General features: G+C 40.8%; 1 protein-coding gene across 1 annotated transcript; it reads left to right on the top strand.

Moving 5' to 3' along the window:
• Positions 1 to 218: 218 nt before the first annotated feature.
• On the top strand, positions 219 to 23,895 carry HIVEP2 (human immunodeficiency virus type I enhancer binding protein 2). The gene is made up of 6 exons (XM_011997171.1): positions 219 to 5,589; positions 6,615 to 6,769; positions 10,479 to 10,654; positions 13,842 to 13,943; positions 14,720 to 15,615; positions 21,434 to 23,895. The coding sequence occupies exons 1-6, from the start codon at positions 403 to 405 to the stop codon at positions 22,253 to 22,255; spliced, it is 7,338 nt and encodes a 2,445-aa protein (XP_011852561.1). The 5' UTR covers positions 219 to 402; the 3' UTR covers positions 22,256 to 23,895.
• Positions 23,896 to 24,969: the final 1,074 nt, after the last annotated feature.

The following is a 24,969-nucleotide window of genomic DNA, read 5'->3' on the forward strand; positions in this document are numbered from 1 at the left end:
TTTCTTTTTCTTCAGGTCATTTTATCTTAGTGAAACTGGCAATTGAGCTTTGCTCTAGTTGATGGGCAAAATTTCTTCTAGACTATTCATCATCCCAATTTCATCCTAGTTGAAAATTTTCAAATGCCGTAAGAAATCTTTGTAGATTTGCACTTAGCTTTTGGATGGACATTTCTACAATGGAGAGAACTGTGTTATAGCCCTGGTCCAAGGACATTACTATCTAATGCCCATCGACTGTGGTGTGCGTGTGGAAGGTTCCAAAGAGAAGGAGCAATCAGCAAGTTTGCAGACCCCTTGGAACATGGAAGCAACCAAGCTTTAAGAAGCACAGCTTTGGAGATACTCCATGAGTCTGCACCGCTTTCAGGGGAACTAGCACTTAAGACCTTGTGTAACAAAATGGACACTGGGGACACAGCTCTAGGACAAAAGGCTACCTCAAGGTCTGGAGAAACTGATAAAGCATCAGGTAGATGGAGACAGGAACAATCGGCTGTTATTAAGATGAGCACTTTTGGCAGTCAAGAAGGACAGCGGCAACCACAAATAGAGCCTGAGCAAATCGGAAACACAGCATCAGCACAACTGTTTGGTTCTGGGAAACTGGCCTCCCCTAGTGAAGTGGTGCAGCAAGTCACAGAGAAGCAATATCCACCGCATCGTCCGAGTCCTTACTCATGCCAACACTCACTCTCTTTCCCTCAGCACTCATTGCCACAGGGGGTCATGCACAGCACCAAGCCACATCAGAGCCTCGAAGGTCCTCCGTGGCTTTTCCCTGGCCCTTTGCCATCCGTTGCCTCCGAGGACTTATTTCCTTTTCCTATACATGGCCACAGTGGTGGTTATCCTAGAAAAAAGATTTCAAGTCTGAACCCTGCTTATAGCCAATACTCCCAGAAAAGTATCGAACAGGCAGAAGAGGCTCACAAGAAAGAGCACAAACCCAAAAAGCCTGGCAAGTACATTTGCCCTTACTGCAGCAGAGCGTGTGCCAAACCTAGCGTACTAAAAAAACACATCAGGTCCCATACTGGGGAGCGGCCATATCCATGTATACCTTGTGGTTTCTCTTTCAAGACAAAGAGCAATTTGTACAAGCACAGGAAGTCACATGCCCATGCAATTAAGGCAGGATTAGTACCTTTCACAGAGTCAGCGGTATCTAAATTGGACCTAGAGGCTGGTTTTATTGATGTAGAAGCAGAAATACATTCAGATGGTGAACAGAGTACAGACACAGATGAGGAGAGTTCTTTATTTGCCGAGGCTTCTGACAAAATGAGTCCTGGCCCACCCATCCCACTGGACATTGCCAGCAGAGGTGGCTATCATGGGTCATTGGAAGAATCATTGGGAGGTCCAATGAAGGTGCCGATTTTGATTATTCCTAAAAGTGGGATTCCTCTCCCTAATGAAAGCTCTCAGTATATGGGCCCTGATATGCTACCAAATCCATCTTTAAATACTAAGGCTGATGATTCGCACACAGTCAAACAGAAACTTGCACTAAGACTGTCAGAGAAAAAAGGACAAGATTCTGAGCCATCGCTCAACCTTCTGAGCCCACACAGTAAAGGAAGCACTGATTCTGGTTACTTTTCTCGCTCAGAAAGTGCTGAGCAGCAAATAAGCCCTCCCAACACAAATGCAAAGTCTTATGAAGAAATCATCTTTGGAAAATACTGTCGGCTTAGTCCGAGAAATGCACTCAGTGTTACAACCACAAGTCAGGAGCGTGCCGCAATGGGTAGGAAGGGCATAATGGAACCATTACCTCACGTAAACACCAGGTTAGATGTCAAGATGTTTGAAGATCCTGTTTCACAGCTGATCCCAAGCAAGGGAGACGTGGACCCCAGTCAAACGAGCATGCTGAAATCCACTAAGTTCAACAGTGAGTCTAGACAACCCCAGATTATTCCATCATCTATCAGGAATGAAGGAAAACTTTATCCAGCAAACTTCCAAGGCAGTAACCCGGTTCTCTTAGAAGCTCCTGTAGACTCTTCACCCCTTATTAGAAGCAACTCAATGCCAACTTCTTCAGCAACTAATCTAACTATTCCTCCTTCTTTGAGAGGAAGTCACTCATTTGACGAAAGGATGACTGGTTCCGACGATGTATTCTATCCAGGGACCGTGGGCATACCCCCTCAGCGCATGCTAAGAAGACAAGCAGCATTTGAACTGCCTTCAGTACAGGAGGGCCATGTGGAGGTCGAGCACCATGGCAGGATGTTGAAGGGTGTCAGCAGTTCATCCCTGAAGGAAAAGAAATTGTCTCCTGGGGACAGGGTTGTGTATGACTATGACGTCTGTCGGAAACCCTATAAGAAGTGGGAGGACTCTGAAACACCAAAGCAAGGCTACAGGGACATTTCCTGCTTGAGTTCTTTAAAACATGGTGGAGAATATTTCATGGATCCTGCGGTGCCATTGCAGGGAGTACCAAGCATGTTTGGAACTACCTGTGAAAACAGGAAACGCCGGAAAGAGAAGAGCGTAGGGGATGAAGAGGACACCCCCATGATCTGCAGCAGCATCGTAAGCACTCCCATGGGCATCATGGCTTCCGATTATGACCCCAAACTGCAGATGCAGGAAGGAGTCAGGAGTGGATTTGCCGTGGCTGGACATGAAAACCTTTCTCATGGTCACACGGAACGCTTTGACCCATGTCGGCCCCAACTGCAGCCTGGAAGTCCATCTCTTGTGTCAGAGGAGTCACCTTCAGCCATTGATTCAGACAAGATGTCAGACCTAGGGGGCAGGAAACCTCCTGGAAATGTGATTTCTGTGATTCAGCACACCAACTCGCTGAGCCGACCCAATTCATTTGAAAGATCTGAGTCAGCCGAACTTGTGGCTTGCACGCAGGATAAAGCCCCTTCCCCTTCAGAGACTTGTGACAGTGAGATTTCAGAAGCCCCAGTGAGTCCTGAGTGGGCTCCACCCGGGGATGGTGCAGAAAGTGGGGGGAAACCCTCTCCATCTCAGCAGGTGCAGCAGCCGTCCTATCACACACAGCCCAGGCTAGTTCGGCAACACAACATCCAGGTTCCTGAGATTCGAGTGACCGAGGAGCCTGATAAACCCGAGAAGGAGAAAGAAGCCCAGAGCAAAGAGCCAGAGAAGCCTGTGGAAGAATTTCAGTGGCCCCAGAGAAGTGAGACTCTTTCCCAGCTCCCCGCGGAGAAATTGCCACCCAAAAAGAAGCGTCTGCGACTTGCCGATATGGAGCATTCCTCAGGGGAGTCCAGCTTTGAATCCACAGGGACAGGCCTCTCGCGCAGCCCCAGCCAAGAAAGCAACTTGTCTCACAGCTCCAGTTTCTCCATGTCTTTTGAAAGAGAAGAAATCAGTAAGCTTTCCGCACTTCCTAAGCAGGATGAGTTTGGGAAGCATTCAGAGTTTCTGACTGTCCCTGCTGGTTCATACTCATTGTCTGTCCCAGGTCATCACCACCAGAAAGAGATGCGACGCTGCTCATCAGAGCAGATGCCTTGTCCTCACCCAGCAGAAGTCCCAGAAGTTCGCAGCAAATCATTTGATTATGGGAATCTGTCCCATGCTCCTGTGTCGGGAGTGGCAGCCTCCACGGTATCACCGTCCAGGGAGAGGAAGAAATGCTTTCTGGTGCGGCAAGCTTCCTTCAGTGGCTCCCCAGAAATCGCCCAGGGTGAGGCCAGCATGGATCAGAGTGTGAAGCAGGAGCAGCTGGAGCACCTGCATGCTGGCCTCCGGTCCGGGTGGCACCATGGCCCGCCTGCTGTGCTGCCTCCTCTTCAGCAAGAGGACCCAGGGAAGCAGGTGGTGGGTCCTTGTCCCCCGCTGAGCTCAGGGCCACTGCACCTGGCCCAACCACAGATCATGCACATGGACAGTCAGGAATCTTTGAGAAATCCCTTGATCCAACCAACATCCTATATGACAAGCAAACACTTACCTGAACAGCCACACTTATTTCCACATCAAGAGACAATTCCATTTTCTCCAATCCAGAATGCCTTGTTTCAGTTTCAATATCCTACAGTTTGTATGGTTCATTTACCAGCTCAGCAGCCTCCCTGGTGGCAGGCGCATTTCCCACATCCCTTTGCTCAGCCCCCTCAGAAGAGCTATGGCAAGCCCTCTTTTCAGACAGAAATCCATTCGAGCTATCCCTTAGAGCATGTGGCAGGGAACACTGGAAAGAAACCTGCTGAGTATGCACACACGAAAGAGCAGACCTACCCGTGTTATTCAGGAGCATCAGGGCTACACCCAAAGAACCTTCTTCCAAAGTTTCCATCAGACCAGAGCAGTAAGTCAACCGAAACGCCCTCTGAGCAGGTTCTTCAAGAAGATTTTGCCTCGGCAAATGCTGGGCCTTTGCAGTCCCTCCCGGGAACAGTGGTTCCTGTTCGGATCCAAACACACGTACCGTCTTATGGAAGTGTCATGTACACAAGCATTTCTCAGATACTTGGGCAGAATAGCCCTGCCATTGTCATATGCAAAGTCGATGAGAATATGACCCAAAGGACACTGGTCACCAACGCAGCCATGCAAGGGATAGGATTCAACATTGCCCAGGTGCTGGGGCAGCATGCTGGCTTGGAGAAGTACCCCATTTGGAAAGCACCTCAGACTTTACCCCTCGGCTTAGAATCCTCAATCCCCTTGTGTTTACCTTCCACCTCTGACAGCGTGGCCACCCTGGGAGGTAGCAAGCGAATGCTGTCTCCAGCCAGTAGCTTGGAGCTCTTCATGGAAACCAAGCAGCAGAAAAGGGTCAAAGAAGAAAAGATGTATGGACAGATTGTGGAGGAGCTTAGTGCTGTGGAGCTCAACAACTCAGACATCAAAAAGGACCTCTCCCGCCCCCAGAAACCCCAGCTGGTTCGACAAGGGTGTGCTTCTGAGCCAAAAGATGGCTTGCAGTCAGGGTCATCTTCCTTCTCCTCTCTGTCACCCTCCTCATCTCAAGACTATCCTTCTGTTAGCCCGTCTTCCAGGGAGCCATTCCCGCCCAGCAAGGAGATGCTTTCTGGTTCCCAGGCACCACTTCTGGGGCAGAAGTCCAGTGGGCCTTCTGAAAGCAAAGAATCTTCAGATGAATTAGATATCGATGAGACGGCATCGGACATGAGCATGAGCCCACAGAGTTCTTCATTACCAGCGGGAGATGGTCAGCCAGAAGAGGAAAGGAAGGGCCACAAGCGGCCTGTTGGCATGCTGGTCCGCATGGCCTCTGCCCCCAGTGGGAACGTGGCAGATTCAACTCTTCTTCTCACGGACATGGCAGATTTCCAGCAGATTCTTCAGTTTCCCAGTCTGCGGACAACAACTACTGTGAGTTGGTGCTTCTTGAATTATACAAAACCCAGTTATGTGCAACAGGCCACCTTCAAATCCTCAGTTTATGCTTCATGGTGCATTAGTTCCTGTAACCCAAACCCATCAGGATTGAACACCAAGACCACACTGGCTCTACTGAGGTCCAAGCAAAAAATCACTGCAGAAATTTATACTCTGGCTGCTATGCATAGGCCTGGAACCGGCAAGCTTACATCATCAAGTGCTTGGAAGCAGTTTACTCAGGTAACAAATATTGTTTTAGGAAGAACTCTGTATTGTGGATTTGATTGCTGAGCAGACTACATAGTGAAGGATATAAGGCCAAAAAAATATATACAAGGAAAATGAAGGTCAGTGTGGGGGCGTTCTCAGAAAGTCTGGCCTTACTCAGGAGTGGAAGAAGCCACTGACTGCACTGGGTTCTGAGGTCTCAGACATGGTCCAAATACTGAAAGTGTCACTTTCTGTATTTTCAGAAGGAAAAGCCTACATTTATGCTTTTAAAATGTAAAAATTTGGGTGCCATGAAATCCTACCACTGGGATTAATTCCCATGGGTTATTTTCCTTCTGACCTTTGTAAGTGACCTAGCAGGTCTAATTTTCTTTGGGTGTGAGGAATTCAGGGAATTGTGAAGTGGGCCATAGAGCAGGGAGTGGAGGCTAAAAGGAAAGACAAGGATGGAGGACTGAGCTTTGCAAATGCTGCAGAGCTTACTCTCATTGACGAGACACCTATATCCTTCAAAACTTATTTTTCCAAGTTGCTGGCTGGTTTGTTCCTACAAGAACCATCAATGCCTTCCATGCAAAATTATAAAAATATTAAGGGGCGTTTTGAAATTTCTGCTAAATTAATAAGGAGGCAAACACAGGATTTAAAAATATGTTTTCACTTATATCGGTTACCATTCAATAATTTTTGAGACTACATCCTTAATTAATAGATTGTTTTCATTGCTACTTCGAAACATAGAATGTCTTTTAAGTATTAGCATTGCACAGAGTGCTGAGTGCATATGTGTATATATATTTTATATATAAAATATATATTTATATAATTATGTCTAACAGAATGTTGAATCTATTCAGTGGAAACTGTCATTCTTATCTGATTTTATCCCTAGTGGCCCTTAGTTTATATAACTAGTTCCTGGCCTTTTGGTACAGAATTTAGGCTCATTTGCAGAGATTATGGAAGCGTGGGACATAGGAGCTCCTGTGTCTTGGAGAAAGCATGTGAAATGATTCTCTCTTCTTGTCTTACAGATGAAACCTGATGCGTCCTTCTTATTTGGCAGCAAACTAGAAAGGAAACTAGTGGGAAATATCTTAAAGGAAAGAGGGAAAGGAGATATTCATGGAGATAAAGATATTGGATCCAAACAAACTGAGCCAATCCGAATTAAAATATTTGAAGGAGGGTAAGGAAACATAAGTGCAAATGTAAAATGTTCGGGTATAGGTCAGAGTAAATGGTCCAGAATGTCTGCATGGAAAAAGTACTGTCTAATCTGGTTGGGAGCTGAAAGTAAATTCCTTTTCTATTCACATTTCTGAACTCTGGCTGGTAACAGATCGTAAGTTCATGCCCTTGCTTTTGGGACTTGCTTTTCATAAAAATGTCCCTAATGGATATCATTCAAGCCTCTTCCTTAAATTTCCACCCCTCTAATTTATTATGAAATCTACTAAATTGGGGACACTTGATGTCATCTAAGTTTATTCATTCTTTGATCATTTTATAGGTATTTGTTTTAATGATGGACATATTTTTATTCTATGCTTACAAAAGTCAGATCATGCACAATTGTGTATAATCTTCAGAATTAGTTAATTTTTTAATTTATTTTTCTTATTATATAAACTGGAGGCTTTAATGGGATTTCACCAGTTCCATCAATATCCTTTCCTGCCCCAGGGTCCAAGTCAGGGTACCACATTGCCCTCACTTGTCTTGCCTTCCCAGTCTTCTCTGGTCTATGACGCTTTCTCTGTATTTAGGAATTTCTTTTCAGATCTTGAGTCCTGAGTCATAGAAACTCAAGTAATAAGGTTCAAAGACTTTGTTATTTGTAAAGTTAAGAAAAATTACACATGTGTAATATCTTGTTTTAGATTTTGATATGTATCTTTCATCCAGTCACATAGAAGGAAAACCCTACACTTAGGCTTTTAAAATTGAAAAATTTTGAAGCATGCTAACCACATTTTGGAGATTATGATGTAATTAGCCTTATCTCTACAACAAATCTATTATTTACGTATTTTCATGGGCATGACTTTATTCCAATTATATTTGGAGGACAATAATGTTATTTGTTTGACTATAAAATGTGGAATGTGGTTGGGCGTGGTGGCTCACGCCTGTAATCCCAGCACTTTGGGAGGCCGAGGCGGGCGGATCACGAGGTCAGGAGATTGAGACCATCCTGGCTACTAAAAATACAAGAAAATTAGCCGGGCGTGGTGGTGGGCACCTGTAGTCCCAGCTACTTGGGAGGCTGAGGCAGGAGAATGGTGTGAACCTAGGAGGCAGAGCTTGCAGTGAACGGAGATTGCACCACTGCACTCCAGCCTGGGCGACAAAGCGAGACTCCATCTCAAATAAATAAATAAATAAATAAATAAATAAATAAAAAGTGTGGAATGTTCAGTGAGATGAAATATCCATTTTTCACCTAGCATTACTGGTTTGGAGATGGATTATTCTATTTGGTTCTCCCTTAGGTTTTGCCCTCTTTGGATGTCTAGCATTTTCACCACTAAAACCACAATTGTACGTAGTCATGAAGCTTGTCTCGATATTTTTTGACAAGCCCCATCTTTTAACACAAACGAGAGAAATATAGGTTTTATCTTTCCTCAGAGGCTGAGTGGCCCCTGTGACTGAATCAACCCTCTCACATTCAGCAGCCTTCATAGCAGTGCACTTGCACCAATAGATTAGCGAGACCTCCACAATTACTCTATGCTTTGGGGAGCCCATCTCCACTAACGAAAGACACAAGTGAAAAAGCTTATGTGAACATTTTATTGCTGTGTTTTGGTGATCCAAAAGGATTGTGCCCATATTTCATTTCCTTTTCCTTTAATTGCCCCATTAGGGGCTGTGTCCCATTATTTCTTTATCTGTGGCCCAATTTCTGCCCAGTGTTGACTAAGTGTTTTTTCCAAACCTGATGTTACCTCCTCTTATTTTGGTGATTGCAAAGTGATAGCTAAAAAAAAACAAAAAAAGTGTTACTGACCAAAATCTTAAGTGTATATTATCTAATTGATAGGTTTAATAATACATTTAATAATTTAGTTAAACATAACTTTGAATTTTTTTCAAAATCCATCAATTATCAAGTAGATTCATGGGCCTGTAGAATTGTTGTATGATATTTTACTTACACAGGTTTTTCTAATACATCATTATATTTTATACAGAATTTTACTGTATTTTCATTCTGGAAGCAAGTTAATCAGCTAAGACATTGAAAATAAAATTATACTGCTTGATGATAAAATGCGTTTCCCATCACTATGATGGTGGGCTATAGTAAGCTTGAAGTATCCTTCCCTGAAGAAAATTAGCTTTGTACAAAAGTATTTGTTTTGGTCTATATCTCTTAAGCAATTTCATCTAGTTAGGGGCAGAGAATAGTGAAATTTAAAGCTGAAAGATATTTGCATCTTTAGGGTTTTTTTCTACTTTATTACAAAAGACAAAGATAAAATTCAAAATAATTTTGAAGAACAAGTAGAAGTCAAAATTCCTGGTGAAAGGGGGAAAATTTAAAGGAACCAAAGACATGCAAAATGGATTATTCATAGTTTTGAACAGTTTCTGCTTAATTCTCATCTGTATTGGTACTGACCAAAAAGTAGATAACGTTAAGATTAGATGTGAATCCATAACAGAGTTGCTGTTTAAATATGTGGATGGATTTCCTTTCTTAAAATTATTTCAATAGTTTGGTTGACTGAAGTTAAACTTGCTTTTATTCCTGTTTGTGGATTAACTAGGATAAAATGAGGAAGTTTGCAATGCTCTTAGAATATAAAAAAACTGTAAATTTAATGCCTTTAACTAAATCCACAGTGGATTATGGCATTTTGCATGTCAGCTTACCTTTGGAAGTTATGAAAAGAACTCCCCAAATGGAATGTCTTTCCAAAAATAACATTAGACCCAAAATTCTAACCTTAGCTTTGACTTAAGAGATAATGGCAGTCGTTGAATTAGTCCATATAATACTACTGTATCCTGTGACAAATCATGTTTTATTGTATTCTAAAATGGCATGGTTGAGCACTGGGTAGATTTCTTCCCTCGATTATCAAAGAAAATACCTAAGACCATTTTTCTAGCTGATTTGATTAAGCAAGATGACCTCAGATATCCTTTCAAACATCTCTATGAAACCCTTCTGGAAACAAATGCAAATTTGATTAAAAATAGAATCTCTAGTTTTCATTATGTAACTACCTTGAAGAAGCTAGTTGAAATTTAGACTCCACATTATTACAGATTCATGGTCTTCGGGAAGAGCAGATCAAATCTGTAGACAACAGTTGGTGAGCTGAGCTCACCCTGTGTAAACTAGAAATTTCTGAGGCACTCTCGTGCCAGGATTGTAAAAATAGAATAGGAATTTGCAATGAAGAATTCTATTATCAGTTATACTTAATTTAGCAAATTTAGAGGGTTGTATGTTCGTACATGCACATCTTAGATGAAGTAATGTTAACAAAAGCTACATGATGAATATGTTGGTATGCTTTTTGTATGTCCCTTGATTGGAGGCCATACTAGAATCCAATCCAAAGGTCTGCAACTCTTTGAGGTTTACATAAGTCAATTTGAACATCTATTTCCCAACTCTATAAATTCACATGTAACAGTGGAGCCAATTCCATTTTGAATTCCATGTAGCATTACATTTTGTTTACAGTGCCAAATCTATTATCTAGTTCTTTCAGGCATTTACTGCATAAATTTCACAAGCTTCATAGACGTAAAGTTGAATAATTGTCTGCAAAAGACCCGCATAAAACTTTGCCATGCAAATAATTAGCTTTTGCTTTAAGGTATAGCATGCTAAGAATGTTTGAAAACCACTGGATTCCCCCTTTTTAACACAGGTACAAATCAAATGAAGATTATGTATATGTCAGAGGACGTGGCCGTGGAAAGTACATTTGTGAAGAATGTGGTATTCGCTGTAAGAAGCCAAGCATGCTCAAAAAACACATCCGTACCCATACTGATGTTCGGCCTTATGTATGCAAGTTATGTAACTTTGCCTTCAAAACGAAAGGTACAAGTCTGATTTTTTTGAGAGGAAAAATACTTCTCTATGGCTACTTAGATTTCTGAGTGCTATTTTATAAATAGCCTTCATCAACAATAAAGATGGTTTGTTTGTGAAAATATGATTCCACAAAATGTATTTTCTCCCTCAAGTAAGTGATCAAAGGATGTATGTGAGACTGTGAGGCTCCTTTTATGACTTAATTAAGAGCAATAGACCTAGGTCCGGGCCAGTTGTCTCCAAAGGAAGTGGCTACGAATTGTCTGGATAGCTATTTCTTCATGTTGGAAATGTTATGTGATCTAGATAATATTTATACCAGCATTGAAATCCTGCACATGCAGTGGTATTAGAGAAGCAAGGTAGCAGCTGGGAAGAAAACATGTGCTCTTGGTCAGTTTCAAGATTATAAATAATGTAGAGACCCACACATTCCCAGGTGGGCGCCTCCATCCACAGTTGCATTAATTATGCATAGAAATTTGATAGCTTGTGTTCCCTGTTTTTATCAGCACAGAGACAATTTCTGATTCTCAGTACATAACTGTTAGTCTTATAAAACTGGGACTTGCCTTGAAGTTTTTTTAAAAAATCCGTTTTTAACAGATAGATTTATGTGAAAATATTTTACTGAAGGAAGTTGCTTCAGTTATATTTTTAGAGGTTGTTTGATTTTTGCAGAAGTGTGTTTTACCTTAGGTTCAGTGGATACTATAGGCATTCCCTCACCACTTTAAATTTTCATATTGATTAATGTGCTCTGATACCCTTCAAGAAAAATAAATATCCAGTAAAATTATCTTTGATAGAGAAATGTATAGCTATATTCTTTTATAGCTGAAAATCCTAAATTGCTGTATTGGTTGTAGAAGTGTAAATGGGTAGCCTCTCAACATATCTGTTTCTTTTTTATTAAAAAGATCTGTATGACAGGAGTGCCTCATTTGAAGCTGAAATAAAGTATGTGTTCATTTGCATCTCAAAAAATAAACATATGGCCTTTTAAATACCACTCACCTTTGCACAATCAAGCCCTTTATACAGAACTTTACTAAGAGATTCCCTAGGAGATAAGAAAATAAAAACTTTGATTTTAGGGAATACTGCAAATTCAGGAGTCATTACGAATGATACATATCTTCACTGGGCATATGAGTTTGCTGCAGGTGTAGTTGTGTGAAAAACTGGATGAAGAAATGAGACATCTCTAGATATTTTTAAAAATCAAATTAAGTCTGCCTCTGAATCATCATCTCCTGAAGGAAATAATTTATTCTTGGTCATTATTGGAGTTTCCTTGTCACCCTTTGGGAATGTGCAAATGTCTCAGAATCTTAAAATGAGCAAAACATCCTGGAAAACCCTGCCAGTTTTCACCTCCGGCTGAAATGCCTGTTGTCCAAACCCACATTTTCGTCTGAGCACAGATGGAACGCCCTTGCACGACCAATCCCTTCTCCTCGTCTGTGCCACTTCTTCAAGGGCCTCCCCCGCCACTCTCCTTCCCTCTCCTTGTCCTTATACATTACTTCCACAGCTCATGACTTTAACAAACTAAAGCCATGGTGGAATTGTTTCAGATCCAGATTTCTAGCTACAGACCTATTCTGAAGATGCGAGTCTAAAGCCTGACTATCCCTGGAATGGAGAGAAAAATGTAGGAGAAAGAAACACATACTAAAATCTAAATAAACTCTCCTGATACACTTAGCATCCATACCTATACACATCATAGCATACTTGCACTCTGGCAGAAGTGGTTATTTTTATTAATTTATAGATACGTTTCATTAATTTTCTAGATTTAAGGAGTCTTGATATGTCTATAACATTTTTGAGCTCTTTAAAAAATGGCAGATAAAAGTTTTGATAAATAAGAGCAATGGGGGCCTGGAAATATTTCTATGTTTGGAATTATCAAAACAGCATGTAAAATTGATAAGTATATAAGCAATAAGTAAATAATAAAGCATTATGAGTAAAATAATAACGGTGTCCCAGTTTTAACTGTGGCTCATACATTACATGAACAGCAAGCTTAACACTCCTACAAGAGGAATAAACTATGCTAGCAGGCTGAGTTTCCACGGAGATTTCACAGAGCTTTCTCTTAAAGTATTTGTTGGTACATTGCTAAAGCGTTGTCAGAGGCACAGATAACATTATGGCTGTTTTCACTGAAGTGATGTGAAGGTTCCTTACAACTGAATTTGTTCCTGAATCTCTTTTGATAAGTTATATGGCATACAATTTATATATATAAATATATATATGTGTGTGTGTGTATGTGTGTGTGTGTGTGTGCATTCTTCTATAGATCCTGGGTCAAGGAGGATTGGATCAATGTTTTCAAAATTTCTCACATTTCATAAAGCAGTTATACAAATTATATATATAATTTATATACACACATTCATATACACATATAGTTGTATATGCCATTATCATTACAACATATTCAGCATGAAACCTTTCTTTTTTTCTTAGCATGATAGGAGCCTGAAGATAAATAAAAAGAGAATGTTGCAGCTCCAGAATTTGAAGAATTGCTGTCATAACATTTGCTAACATATGCCAGACAGATAGATGCTAAATACTGGGAATAATGCTCCCTATGAGAGTTAGCTAATTATTTGTATGGATCTTTCAGTGCACTGACAAGGTTTGCCCTCACATTAGTTTGTATGTATTTTTCTTCTGAACTTTGAAGATCCTTGGAGGTTACCCTATACCTGATCAATACCAGAAGGTCAGGGGCCCAGTGGGTGTGTTGAGAATATTTCATTCTGAAGTATCTCTGAGGTATGTGGCCAGATTGTGTTTCCCTGTTTACGTGGAGTCCCAGGAGGCTGGTGCATTTGGATAGATATGAGATCCCTTCTCAGGCAGAAGAGCCTGGGATTTCCAGTTTTGCTTGGAGCCTACTCTTGAAAAGATGTGAGCCTGGATTTCCACATATCTTCTAGAATAAAGAATATCTGAGATTGGGCCAAAGCTCTCAGGGATTGTTATATTCAAAAACCAGATTGTTCTTCTTAAGGTTGAAACAAGGGATAGTGGGTAGAAACAAATCTGTGTTACATGATGAATTTAATAAAATTAGTTCATTTCGCATTGAATTTGGAGCAGCCATCAGCAGTTGTTAATTTGATAACCAATTAATTTATCTCTTCTTTTTGGCTACATTTTCAAGGAAACCTAACGAAGCATATGAAATCTAAAGCACACATGAAAAAATGCCTGGAATTGGGAGTCTCAATGACATCGGTGGATGATACAGAAACTGAGGAAGCAGGTATGTCATAAATGAGTTGACAGACATCTTCATTATGCACAGTGGAGCTCTGTGGCTGAGGTGGTAAAATAAGTTTAGATATTTTTAAAAAGTGATCACTTTTCATTTTATTAAATACTAAATATAGAAAATAAATCTGACACATTGAATTGCTTGAAGTCTACTGAGAAGAAATGCATTTCTGTTTTGACTCTGAGGGCAAAAAAGGCCTTACTATGAGAATACTTCTATTTAGAGCCATGAAGGGAATAGAATTGCACTTGCTTTGTGATAGCAAATTAGATTTTATGAGGCTTTTTGGGAAATTTGAGAAGTGTTTTAATGTATTATTATTTAAGTTAAGAAGAATCCCTGTAGGAAAACAAACAAACAAACATCATTGAGGTTGGCCAGACCTCCTGAGATACATCACTTAGACATACGTTTGTACCTGAGCTTGCAGAGACAGGTTGTTGCCTTTCTTTTTCCTCTAGCATCATCATTAACATTATCCATGCTCATTTGTTGAGGGTTTTCCGTGAGTGAAATGATGTCTGAGATATAAAGTCCTACCGTGGAATCGTTCTTATAAGTTGTTGATGAAAACAAATACATAAACAAGAAGATAGAATGAATGCAGGGTCACACAGTGGCCTCATTTTATAGGAGTTCTCAGACATAACTGTCTATGGGCACTAGGGACTGGGAAAAACTTCTAGAAAGAAATGGGGCTTAAATAAGATCCTAACCTTGACATTTAGATCTTGATCTCCATTATCTTTGTTCAATTGTTTCAGAAAATATGGAAGATTTGCACAAAGCAGCAGAGAAGCATAGCATGTCCAGCATTTCAACTGATCATCAGTTCTCAGATGCCGAGGAATCAGATGGTGAGGATGGAGATGATAATGATGATGATGATGAAGATGAGGATGACTTTGATGACCAGGGAGATTTAACACCAAAAACAAGATCAAGAAGCACGAGTCCTCAGCCTCCTAGATTCTCCTCTTTGCCTGTGAATGTTGGCGCCGTACCCCATGGGGTTCCTTCAGATAGTTCCCTGGGACATTCTTCATTGATCAGCTATTTGGTTACTTTGCCAAGTATTCGAGTTACTCAGCTTATGACACCCAGTGACTCATGTGAAGATACCCAGATGACAGAATACCAGAGGCTATTCCAGAGCAAAAGTACAGACTCAGAACCAGACAAAGACAGATTGGACATACCTAGTTGTATGGATGAGGAGTGCATGCTACCTTCAGAGCCAAGCTCCTCTCCCAGGGACTTCTCACCCTCAAGTCGCCATTCCTCTCCAGGATACGATTCTTCACCCTGCCGAGATAATTCACCAAAGAGGTATCTGATACCCAAAGGAGATTTATCTCCCAGAAGACATTTATCACCTAGGAGAGATCTGTCACCCATGAGACATCTTTCACCAAGAAAGGAAGCTGCATTGAGAAGAGAGATGTCCCAAAGAGATGTTTCACCAAGAAGGCATTTGTCTCCAAGGAGGCCAGTGTCTCCTGGGAAGGATATCACAGCGAGAAGAGACCTCTCTCCTAGAAGAGAGAGAAGATACATGACCACCATAAGAGCGCCATCTCCCAGAAGGGCTTTATACCATAACCCACCATTGTCCGTGGGGCAGTATTTGCAAGCAGAGCCAATTGTATTGGGGCCTCCTGTAAGTATAATTCACTTTTCTTTCTAATATATAAGTGGAAGCACATTGGTGCCTCCTGATAATGCACTGGTGTGAAATTTAGTAGAATATGGGTATCTGTCATGGGTGGAGTGAATCTGGCTACTGAAAATAGTGGGGAGACATTTTTGTCATATGCTATTGTTGGTAACATGGCTGTGGCATTACCCGAAGTGTAGTATTGCATCAGAGCAGCAGTGCATTCACAGTGGGAATAAGTGAGACCTTTCTGAATGCTTTCTAAACTTAATTAATGATAGACATAAGCTGAAGCCTTTTTGTAAGTAAAAAAGATGAACCTTTAGAATGCCATGACTGCATGGATGTACACTCACAGGGACATTTAGACATCACTCATCGCCAGGTAAGGATTCTAATTCAGTTGTTAACCTTGACTTTCAAAAACTTTTATTTTTTAGATTTTTATTTATTTAGTTTTTTGAGACAGGATCTCACTCTTTCACCTAGGCTGGAGTGCAGTGGCACGATTTTGGCTCACTGCAACCTCTGCCTCCCAGGTTCAAGTGATTCTCCCATCTCAGCCTCTGGAGAAGCTGGGACTACAGGCGTGTATCACCACACTTGGCTGATTTTTGTATTTACTGGTAGAGACAGGGTTTCACCATGTTGGCCAGGCTGGTCTCGAACTCCTGACCTCAAGTGATCCACCTGTCTTGGCTTCCCAAGTGCTAGGATTACAGGCATGAGCCACTGCACCTGGCCTCAAAAACTTTTATTTTTTAATACATTCATTACCTTGCCCATCATGAGTGGACATGTGAAACTGGTCAGGGACAGGGAGAGGAGAGAATGACACACTCAGCACGTTTATAAATCGAAGACATGAGCCTGTCTGCTTTTCTTGCCATTACTATCATCAAATGCACCGGCTCAGTGGAAGCGTGGGCCCAAGGAGAAAGGGAAATCAAGAGAGCTAAGCGAGAATGTGCAGAGATTTCTGTGATGTGCCTTCAGTATAGATGAAAATAACAGTAGCCATCATGGATTACATTTAAGCAGCAGGTTTAATACAAATTCATTAAAAAAGCACCTGTCCTACCTAATTCCACGGCTCAGTAGATTGTGATGTCTCTTTCAGTTTGTGTAGGATTTTCAAAAATGAGTAAAGCAGGCACTTAGCATAGACAGAGGCATGATACCTTTGGAATCTGTCTGCCTTAAATGTGTTTTGATTTCCTCGTCTCTGCTCTTTGTTGTACTCCCTTGCTCCGGATCTCTGTGTCATGTGCATCAGCACCATCCTTCACAGCCAGAGAAGACACTGCCAGCTCCCAGTTCTGTTTTATCACTGCCCTGGCGGCCAATTTTCTCCCTCTCATCACCTTCCACCACCCTGAATCCTGAGCTCAGCCTGTCATTTTTTCACTTTAGGAAACCTGCTGCATTCATGTCCCCATCCCCAGCACTGTCTTTTCACAAATCTGGTACCAACTTCATGATGAAGCAAATCCTGTAGAAACGGGTATGGTAATTGGGATGCTGTTTACCAAGCTAACAAATTAGCAAGCTAATAAGAAAAAGAGATACATTTCCACAGGTTTTGGTGCCTTAGCGAAAATAGGAAAAAGGGATCTTCTGCAGTTTATGCCATTACAACACGAATAGAGAACTGTAAATCCCCTGGATCGTGTGACACCAAGTCTGGGATGACACATGCTTTCTGTGGTATACACGCAGTGATGCTGGCAGAGTGTGTTAGACAAGCCTCTCCCTGCCATCCGTGCAGCCTGTGTTCTGGCACTGGCCAGGTGGATTGAGAGTGTGGCATTTGTGAAACAGTGGTGCATATTCAGTTAACTGCAAACATGCAGTTTTTCAGTCAGAAAAAGTAAACCTTTAGTGCAAACATGCTGTGGTTGTAAAAAATTACAGGAACCCACAGTCAAGTTGGGCAAAGGAATTGAAAGAGTGGACTAAGTAAGTTCATCTGAGTTTTAGATGTGTGCCCATAAAGTTGGAGAGAGGTGAGTTTTAGTAGTCGCTGAATTTGTACCAGTTTTTTTATGTGTTTTTGTTGTTTCATTTTTGTTTTTAAATATCAGATCATGGGTATTACTATTATTATTATTATTATTATTATTATTATTATTTTGAGATGGAGTCTCGCTCTGTCACCAGGCTGGAGTGCAGTGGCACGACCTTGGCTCACTGCAGCCTCCACCTCCTGGGTTCAAGCAATTCTCCTGCCTCAGCCTCCCAAGCAGCTGGGACTATAGGTGCCTGCCACCACGCCCAGCTAACTTTTGTATTTTTAGTAGAAATGTGGTTTCACCATGTTGGCCAGGATGGTCTCGATTTCCTGACCTCATGATCCACCTGCCTCGGCCTCCCAAAGTGCTGGGATTACAGGTGTGAGCCCCCATGCCCGGCTGATCATGGGCACATTTCATAGTGTTGTTAAACTTTATTATTTATGATGCTTTTGGTCTCCCCAGTTTAATTCTCTTTAGAGGATGTATAGCCTGCTGCATTGTTCACATGCCTCCCTGATGTAGGGACAACTGGTCCCAATCACTGCCCACTTTATGCTTTCTCACACCACAGGACACTGACTGTGGTGTGAAGGTACCTTATAGCCCAGTGTGACATATTCATATTCTGGCTGCTTTTGGAGTGATGGTGATCATAGCAAACACAGGTTTGGAGGAAATGAATGAATTCACATGCAGATTATGTTACGTGTATGTGCATATATATGTATACACACATATACACATGGGTACAAATGTACATACACAGACATCTATATATACGTCTATATACCAGATCTATTACCCCACTTACCTCTTCAACAGTAGGGCAGTAAGGACCTCTAGATGAAAATGATGAGAAGGAGGTAGAAGAGCAAGAGGCATCCTGCCACCATGTCGTTTTTGCCCCAGTGCCCCTGTTAGTTTTAATTTTAAGATAGATAGATGGATGGATAGATAGATAGATAGATAGATAGATAGATAGATAGATAGATAGATAGATAGATAGATAAGGTAAGTATGTTTTATCCATTTATTCAGTATTTACTGAATTTTTGAGGGTCTACTACACATGGTTCAAGGTTGAGGATGAAATAATATTGTGGCTTGTGGCCTTATCTTTTTTTTGATAAATAAATTTCCTTTTCCATTTTAAAAATTTTGCAGATAGATAGCAAGAAGAGAAACAAAGGTGTGTCCAGGCCGTGAGTATGTAGTGTAGATGAAGATTGTGTCTAGGGAAACAGTCAACATTCATTCGTATCCCTTGTTATCTGTGTGATCTTGGGCAAGTCACTTAACCTCTTGACCACAGTTTCTTAATTTGTTTCTGGCAGCCAGGGAGGTGGCCCATACAAATTTCTGTCCCTGAAAGAACGTGTCATTCAGCTGTAAGGAATGTAGTGGGCAAACAGCCTCCTACTGGTATGTCAGCACCTTCAGGACAGGACTGTTTTCAAGCCAAGTCCATGCTTTCCAAGCAGCCCCAGCCAGTAACTGAGCACAGATGGGTCACTTCTCCCCTGCTCCCTGCTGCCCCCAAGGAGGCTCTTGCTCTTCTATCTCCCTCTCATCATTTGCGTCTAGAGGTCCCTACTGCCATACTGTTGAGGAGATGAGTAGGGTAATAGATCTGGTACATGCGAATAGATGTATATATAGATGTCTGTGTATGTACATTTGTATATATGTGTATATGTGTCTATATATATATGCACTTACACTTAACATAATCTACATTTGAATTCACTATTTGTTTTTCCATGACAAAATATTTCTTACTGAGATTTAAGTAAGATGAAAGTTTGTCCACCACATTTATAAGGCCCGAATTACAAAACAATAGGATTGCAAATGGAGTAAAAACCAAAGTAGAGAAAACTTACTGGGAGTTTCTTTGGAGGATGAAGAAGGGGTGAATGAGAGGAGAGAGGATGTGTAGAAATTCCTGGTGGGGCTTGGAGCAGTGGAAGTGGCCACATGGTAGAAATTCTACTTGTACACGTAGCTCTGTGGTTAAAATCAGTGAAGGGCTAAATTTGAAACTTTCATTAGTAGCACCAATAAGATTTTACTGGATTTAGAACATGTTGAGTATTATTGTGGTTTTAGAGGACAATTCATGACTCCATTTGTCAGCCTGGAGTTGGGGATCTCAAGTCAGTTTATGTAACAGGACATCTCTCTCTCTGACTTCTGTCCCACTTCCTCGGTTCCCCCACAGATCCATTCTGATGGGCTGTATGCAATGGAGGTCATGGAATAGCAGCCAGAAGTAAAATGGAAAAATCAACAAGCTCGATTTTATTTTAAACTTTGAATCTGTGATTGCTGTGATTAAAAGAAAATATACTTGATTATCTTCAAAGATTGTTACTGTAGGCATTACAGGTCTTCCTCCCAAACTGGTGTTTGATGAAGGAGACATGCCTTTTCAAAACCTGATTAAATACAAGGGGGATTTTAAATGATTCTCATACCGTAAAATCCCCACCTTTCCCAGCTTATGAAGTCCTGATAATGATAGTGTTGATGCAATCATCACTATCACCATTTCACTCACACTTTCAGGAGAACCCATGTTTCCAGCTTGTGTATGACATATCACAGAGGAGGGTAAGGGCTAAGCATCTCAGAGAGTAGCAGAAATCACAGTCTAGATAGAACTGGATGAATCTTTAATGGTATAGAGCATACCTTGAGTTTTAGAACTGAAACTCTTGAAATGAAAAAGAACAGTTTCTTTGGCTCTATCCTGGACTACTAGTGTACTGTATGGGTTTATATCTATCTATCTATCTTTGGTTCTCAAAAAATAGAAAAAATGAAGTCCTTTTTAGATGACAATCCACTAAAGAATGAATCACAGTAATTAAAATCTGATAATATCAAATCTGACAATCTAAGTTGTATTTCACTACAGAAACAGTATAGAAAATAAATTCTCCATTTTCAGGACTAGGACTGTGGAATCTGAAATTCTGGCTGAACATTTTAAGCATCCTTAATTTATTGATTGCCAACAAGATATTGAGGTGGAAATAATAATATTTATTGGTATATATAATATAAGTTGGTAACTGTCTGAGATAATGTTAACTACTTCTATGACGGATAGTTTCCTTTAAAAAATTATTATTGATGTAAGACTTAAATGGCCTTGGTTTGTTATTGGATGAAGAAGTTGGTCTTCTGCATTGAGCATCTCTTAGCAGGAATGCATTCCTTTAGACCAATGTCTTACACATTGGAGGAACCAGTTTGTGGTTCCATTTTGTCATCTGTTCTGTGGAAAACTTTTTTTAAAAGCCAATTTTCAGACTTGTCATTCCAATTATATACCCATCAACACTTAAGAAAAATATTACAAATCTGTCCAGTATAGCAACAGATGGTAATCTTTTTATTTCCTTTTGAATTAAAAAAAATTATTAATATTTATTAGTGTTTTTTGCTCAGTAAACGTTTTTTGCCAATTATCCATTAATTTCTTTTCATTATCTCTTGCAAAAAAAACAGAGCTGAAATGTGTCTCTGTACCCAGTGGAAAACATCCTGACTGCTTTATCACCTTGCTGTTTAGAAACAAAAGCAACTTTTCACAGGCAGACACCTTTATTCAAGGATTATAAAAGACAACAGAGAAATCTCCTTTGTCTTGAAGTAGGAAAACTTGGTCAAAGGATTAGGTATTGAAGGCTCTCTAGGTAGTGAATGTGTGAGTGGGTGAGTGAATGAATCCAATAGCTTCACCTAAGAACGAAGCATAGCAGGATCTGAATTTTGTGCTCTCTTTGTTCTCTGTGCAGAACTTAAGAAGAGGATTACCTCAGGTTCCTTACTTCAGTCTCTATGGAGACCAAGAAGGTGCTTATGAACATCCAGGCTCCAGCCTTTTCCCGGAGGGTCCTGATGACTATGTCTTCAGTCATCTTCCACTCCACTCTCAGCAACAAGTGCGAGCTCCTATCCCCATGGTGCCCGTTGGTGGGATCCAGATGGTTCACTCCATGCCGCCAGCCCTTTCCAGTTTACATCCTCCACCCACGTTGCCCCTGCCAATGGAGGGCTTTGAGGAGAAGAAAGGCGCGCCTGGGGAGTCCTCCAAGGACCCCTATGTGCTTTCTAAGCAGCATGAGAAGCGAGGTCCTCACGCTTTGCAGTCATCTGGTCCACCTAGCACTCCCTCCTCTCCTCGGCTATTGATGAAACAGAGCACTTCGGAAGACAGCCTAAATGCAACAGAGCGGGAACAGGAGGAAAATATACAGACTTGTACAAAAGCCATTGCCTCTCTCCGGATTGCCACAGAAGAGGCAGCTCTGCTTGGGGCAGATCAGCCAGCGCGGGTGCAGGAGCCCCACCAGAACCCCCTGGGAAGTGCACATGTTAGCATTAGACACTTTAGTAGACCTGAGCCAGGTCAGCCCTGTACCTCAGCCACCCACCCTGACTTGCATGATGGTGAAAAGGACAATTTTGGTACATCACAGACTCCATTAGCTCACTCCACGTTTTACAGCAAGAGTTGTGTAGATGACAAGCAGTCGGACTTTCACAGCAGCAAGGAATTATCTTCAAGCACAGAGGAAGGCAAAGATCCTTCGTCAGAAAAGAGTCAGCTACATTGATCTACGATGCATGGAGACTTTCATTTCCACATTTTCCCATTTTTTTTGTTTTTGTTTTTCTAGAAATGGAGGTAATCAAGTTTATAGCATGCCTGTCCTAAGTTACAGTAGTTTGCTATTATATATACTTTTGTTATATCAAAAGAATTAGGTAAATTAACAAGTCATCATGAGCCTGACCAAAACAAAATTTGAAATTAACCTATTGGGTCTGGTACTTTTAAAATTGTACAGATGTTTGTGCCTTTTCTTTACTTTGCTTATATTCTTATAAGCATTTTTTAGCAGTAATTTGTACATATTTTAGAATTTGTGTATCTGCTTTGTAATAAATGTAATTTCTTTCCTTTTTTGGACACTTGGATCTAAATGATGTAAAGCAAAACAGCATCAATATATATGTGAGGTTGCACTAAAACATATTTTTATATGATTAAAACTGAACAGCTTTTATGTACAGCTCTGATTCTGTAATACTAATATTTATTTACTTTGTTTCATAAATTGTACATTTTTTCTTAATGTTGTGGATTGCTTTTCTATGTGAAGCATGGGATTTACTGTTGCGTAACTAGAACAAAAATGTACATTGTAAACAAGATATTTAAACTAGAGTATCTTATTCTGCACTTATGCATTAGTTAAAAAAAAAGATAAAGGATGTATCAGTCAGTTCTTAACTCTTGTATATTTTTTTGTCTCTTGTTTGCTGGATTGACTATAACTTAAGTGCTGATTGTGATTTTAAAATGATAGTACCGTAAAGCATTAAAGTAAACAATGTGCTATTGTGAGTTTTTTCAAAGCTTTATAAATCAGTTATAAATAATATTAAAAGTATTTGGTCTTATGTGAACATGTTGATCTATATACTCATCTAAAAATATGGGAAAACATTCCACCCCATGTAAATATGTACAAGTGCATCACTGGTACAATTTTATGTAACTCAGTTGGACACTAGGTTGCCACAGACCTATGCTAGGTGTCTTTAAAAAATTAAGGTGACAAAGCACATGGGACTGTGTAGAGCTTGGTTATCGGCCGGCCCGGTGGCTTGGCAGGCAGTGCTGTGCGCTGCTCATGGAGAAGACCTGGGCTTAGAGTCTCCTTAGTTCTTGCTACACAGGATGGTGACTGGAACTAAGGCTGCACAGAGGGTCGCACTTGGACTCTGAGGGTTGGGTGTGGAAGGGGGGAAAGGGGATGGAAACCTGCTCCCCAGCTCTTCCTGTCAGTCAGTTTACATGGGAACAGGGTTAACATCTGTGTTAGGGGAGGTCACCTTACCCTTTTGCATAGGGTAAGAGTGTCAGACTCCTGGCTATCTCAGGGGGAATGGAGAAAAGAATCTTTCAAGGGCAAACAACTCGTGAGAGGATGTCTGTTGTATGTAATACTCACAATGGCTTTTGGTTAGTGTTGAAGGTGGGAAGAGCCTTTGTAGGTCCAGAAGAGTGGAAGAGAGGGAGGGGTACAGCAACATGTGCACAGGCACGCACATGTGTGCACGCACACACATAATCTGGGTTATCTTTGTGCTATATAGTGGATTATAATTCTGTGAAACCAAGTTTGTATATTGAATTACATTAAGGAGTGTTCTTTAAAAAGAGAAATAAATATACAATTACATGCTTGAGGTGTCTAGTTCTTATGTGTTGCTTTACATTTTAATTTCCCAGTTTTGTTTCTAAAGAAATTTTGATACTAGCAACATACCATCTGTGCTTTTAATTGCCAGGCTCTGCCCATCCTGGGTATGAATGCTTTTAACAAGTGAGAAGACAGTCATTGGCTTCCATAGATTATCTGATTAGGACAGATAGTGGTCACCAAGGTGTGGGCCTAGAAATAGACTTATCCAAACTTCATGGGCCTGGGCAGCATACATTGCATCTGAACAGATTCATGAATAAAGCAAATTATCATTTTCCCTTCTGCCTCTCTTGCAGTATGTATACTTATCTGAAATTCAACTGGGGAAACTTCTTTCTTTTTGCTAAGGTGGCTGAAGCTAAGACTCAACTAAAATATATCAGAAGATACCCACAAATCACAGTTCTTTTATTAGAATGAGTAGAACCTTTTTAATAATGAAAGCAGAAGCTCATTAAAAGTCAAAACCTATTAGTATTTCCACTATAAAAATCTCAAATTGGTGGATTTACAATGTACCTACTTGCTTTTGTGAGCCAGACTGTCTTTTTAAACCATGTTTTACAAAGGTGAATTAAAGGTCAACACAGACACTCTAATATCTGTCTCTTACCGAGAAGAACCTTTTGATTATGTAGGGTGATTTGTGTGTCATATTCCTCATTGACGTGTGTGTGTGTGTGTGTGTGTGTGTGTGTTGGTGATCCCAGGCTAAATCAAATTACTCTGTTTCCTCTTCTACCTAATTCATCACTCATTTATTCACTCATTCATTCATAAAAGTTTTTGAGTGCCAACTCTGAACTGGGTACTATGGTGGGCATTTATTTTTATTTTTATTTATTTTTTTGAGACAGAGTCTCACTGTAGCCCAGGTTAGAGTGCAGTGGTGCTATCTCGGCTCACTGCAACCTCCACCTCCCAGGTTCAAGTGATTCTCCCATCTCAGCCTCCTGAGTAGCTGGGTCTACAGCTGCACGCCACTATGGCTAATTTTTGTATTTTTAGTAGAAACAGGTTTTCACCATGTTGGCCAGGCTGGTCTCAAACACCTG

Source organism: Mandrillus leucophaeus, unplaced genomic scaffold (genome assembly GCF_000951045.1).
Source record: "Mandrillus leucophaeus isolate KB7577 unplaced genomic scaffold, Mleu.le_1.0 Scaffold531, whole genome shotgun sequence".
Lineage (NCBI taxonomy): Eukaryota > Metazoa > Chordata > Mammalia > Primates > Cercopithecidae > Mandrillus > Mandrillus leucophaeus.

Excerpts from the sequence above, each read along its gene's own strand:
- HIVEP2 (XM_011997171.1), top strand. The coding sequence starts at position 403 with ATGGACACTGGGGACACAGCTCTAGGACAAAAGGCTACCTCAAGGTCT. Across the intron at positions 5,590-6,614 it reads CTTGGAAGCAGTTTACTCAG|ATGAAACCTGATGCGTCCTT; the intron begins GTAACAAATATT and ends CTTGTCTTACAG. Across the intron at positions 13,944-14,719 it reads TACAGAAACTGAGGAAGCAG|AAAATATGGAAGATTTGCAC; the intron begins GTATGTCATAAA and ends CAATTGTTTCAG.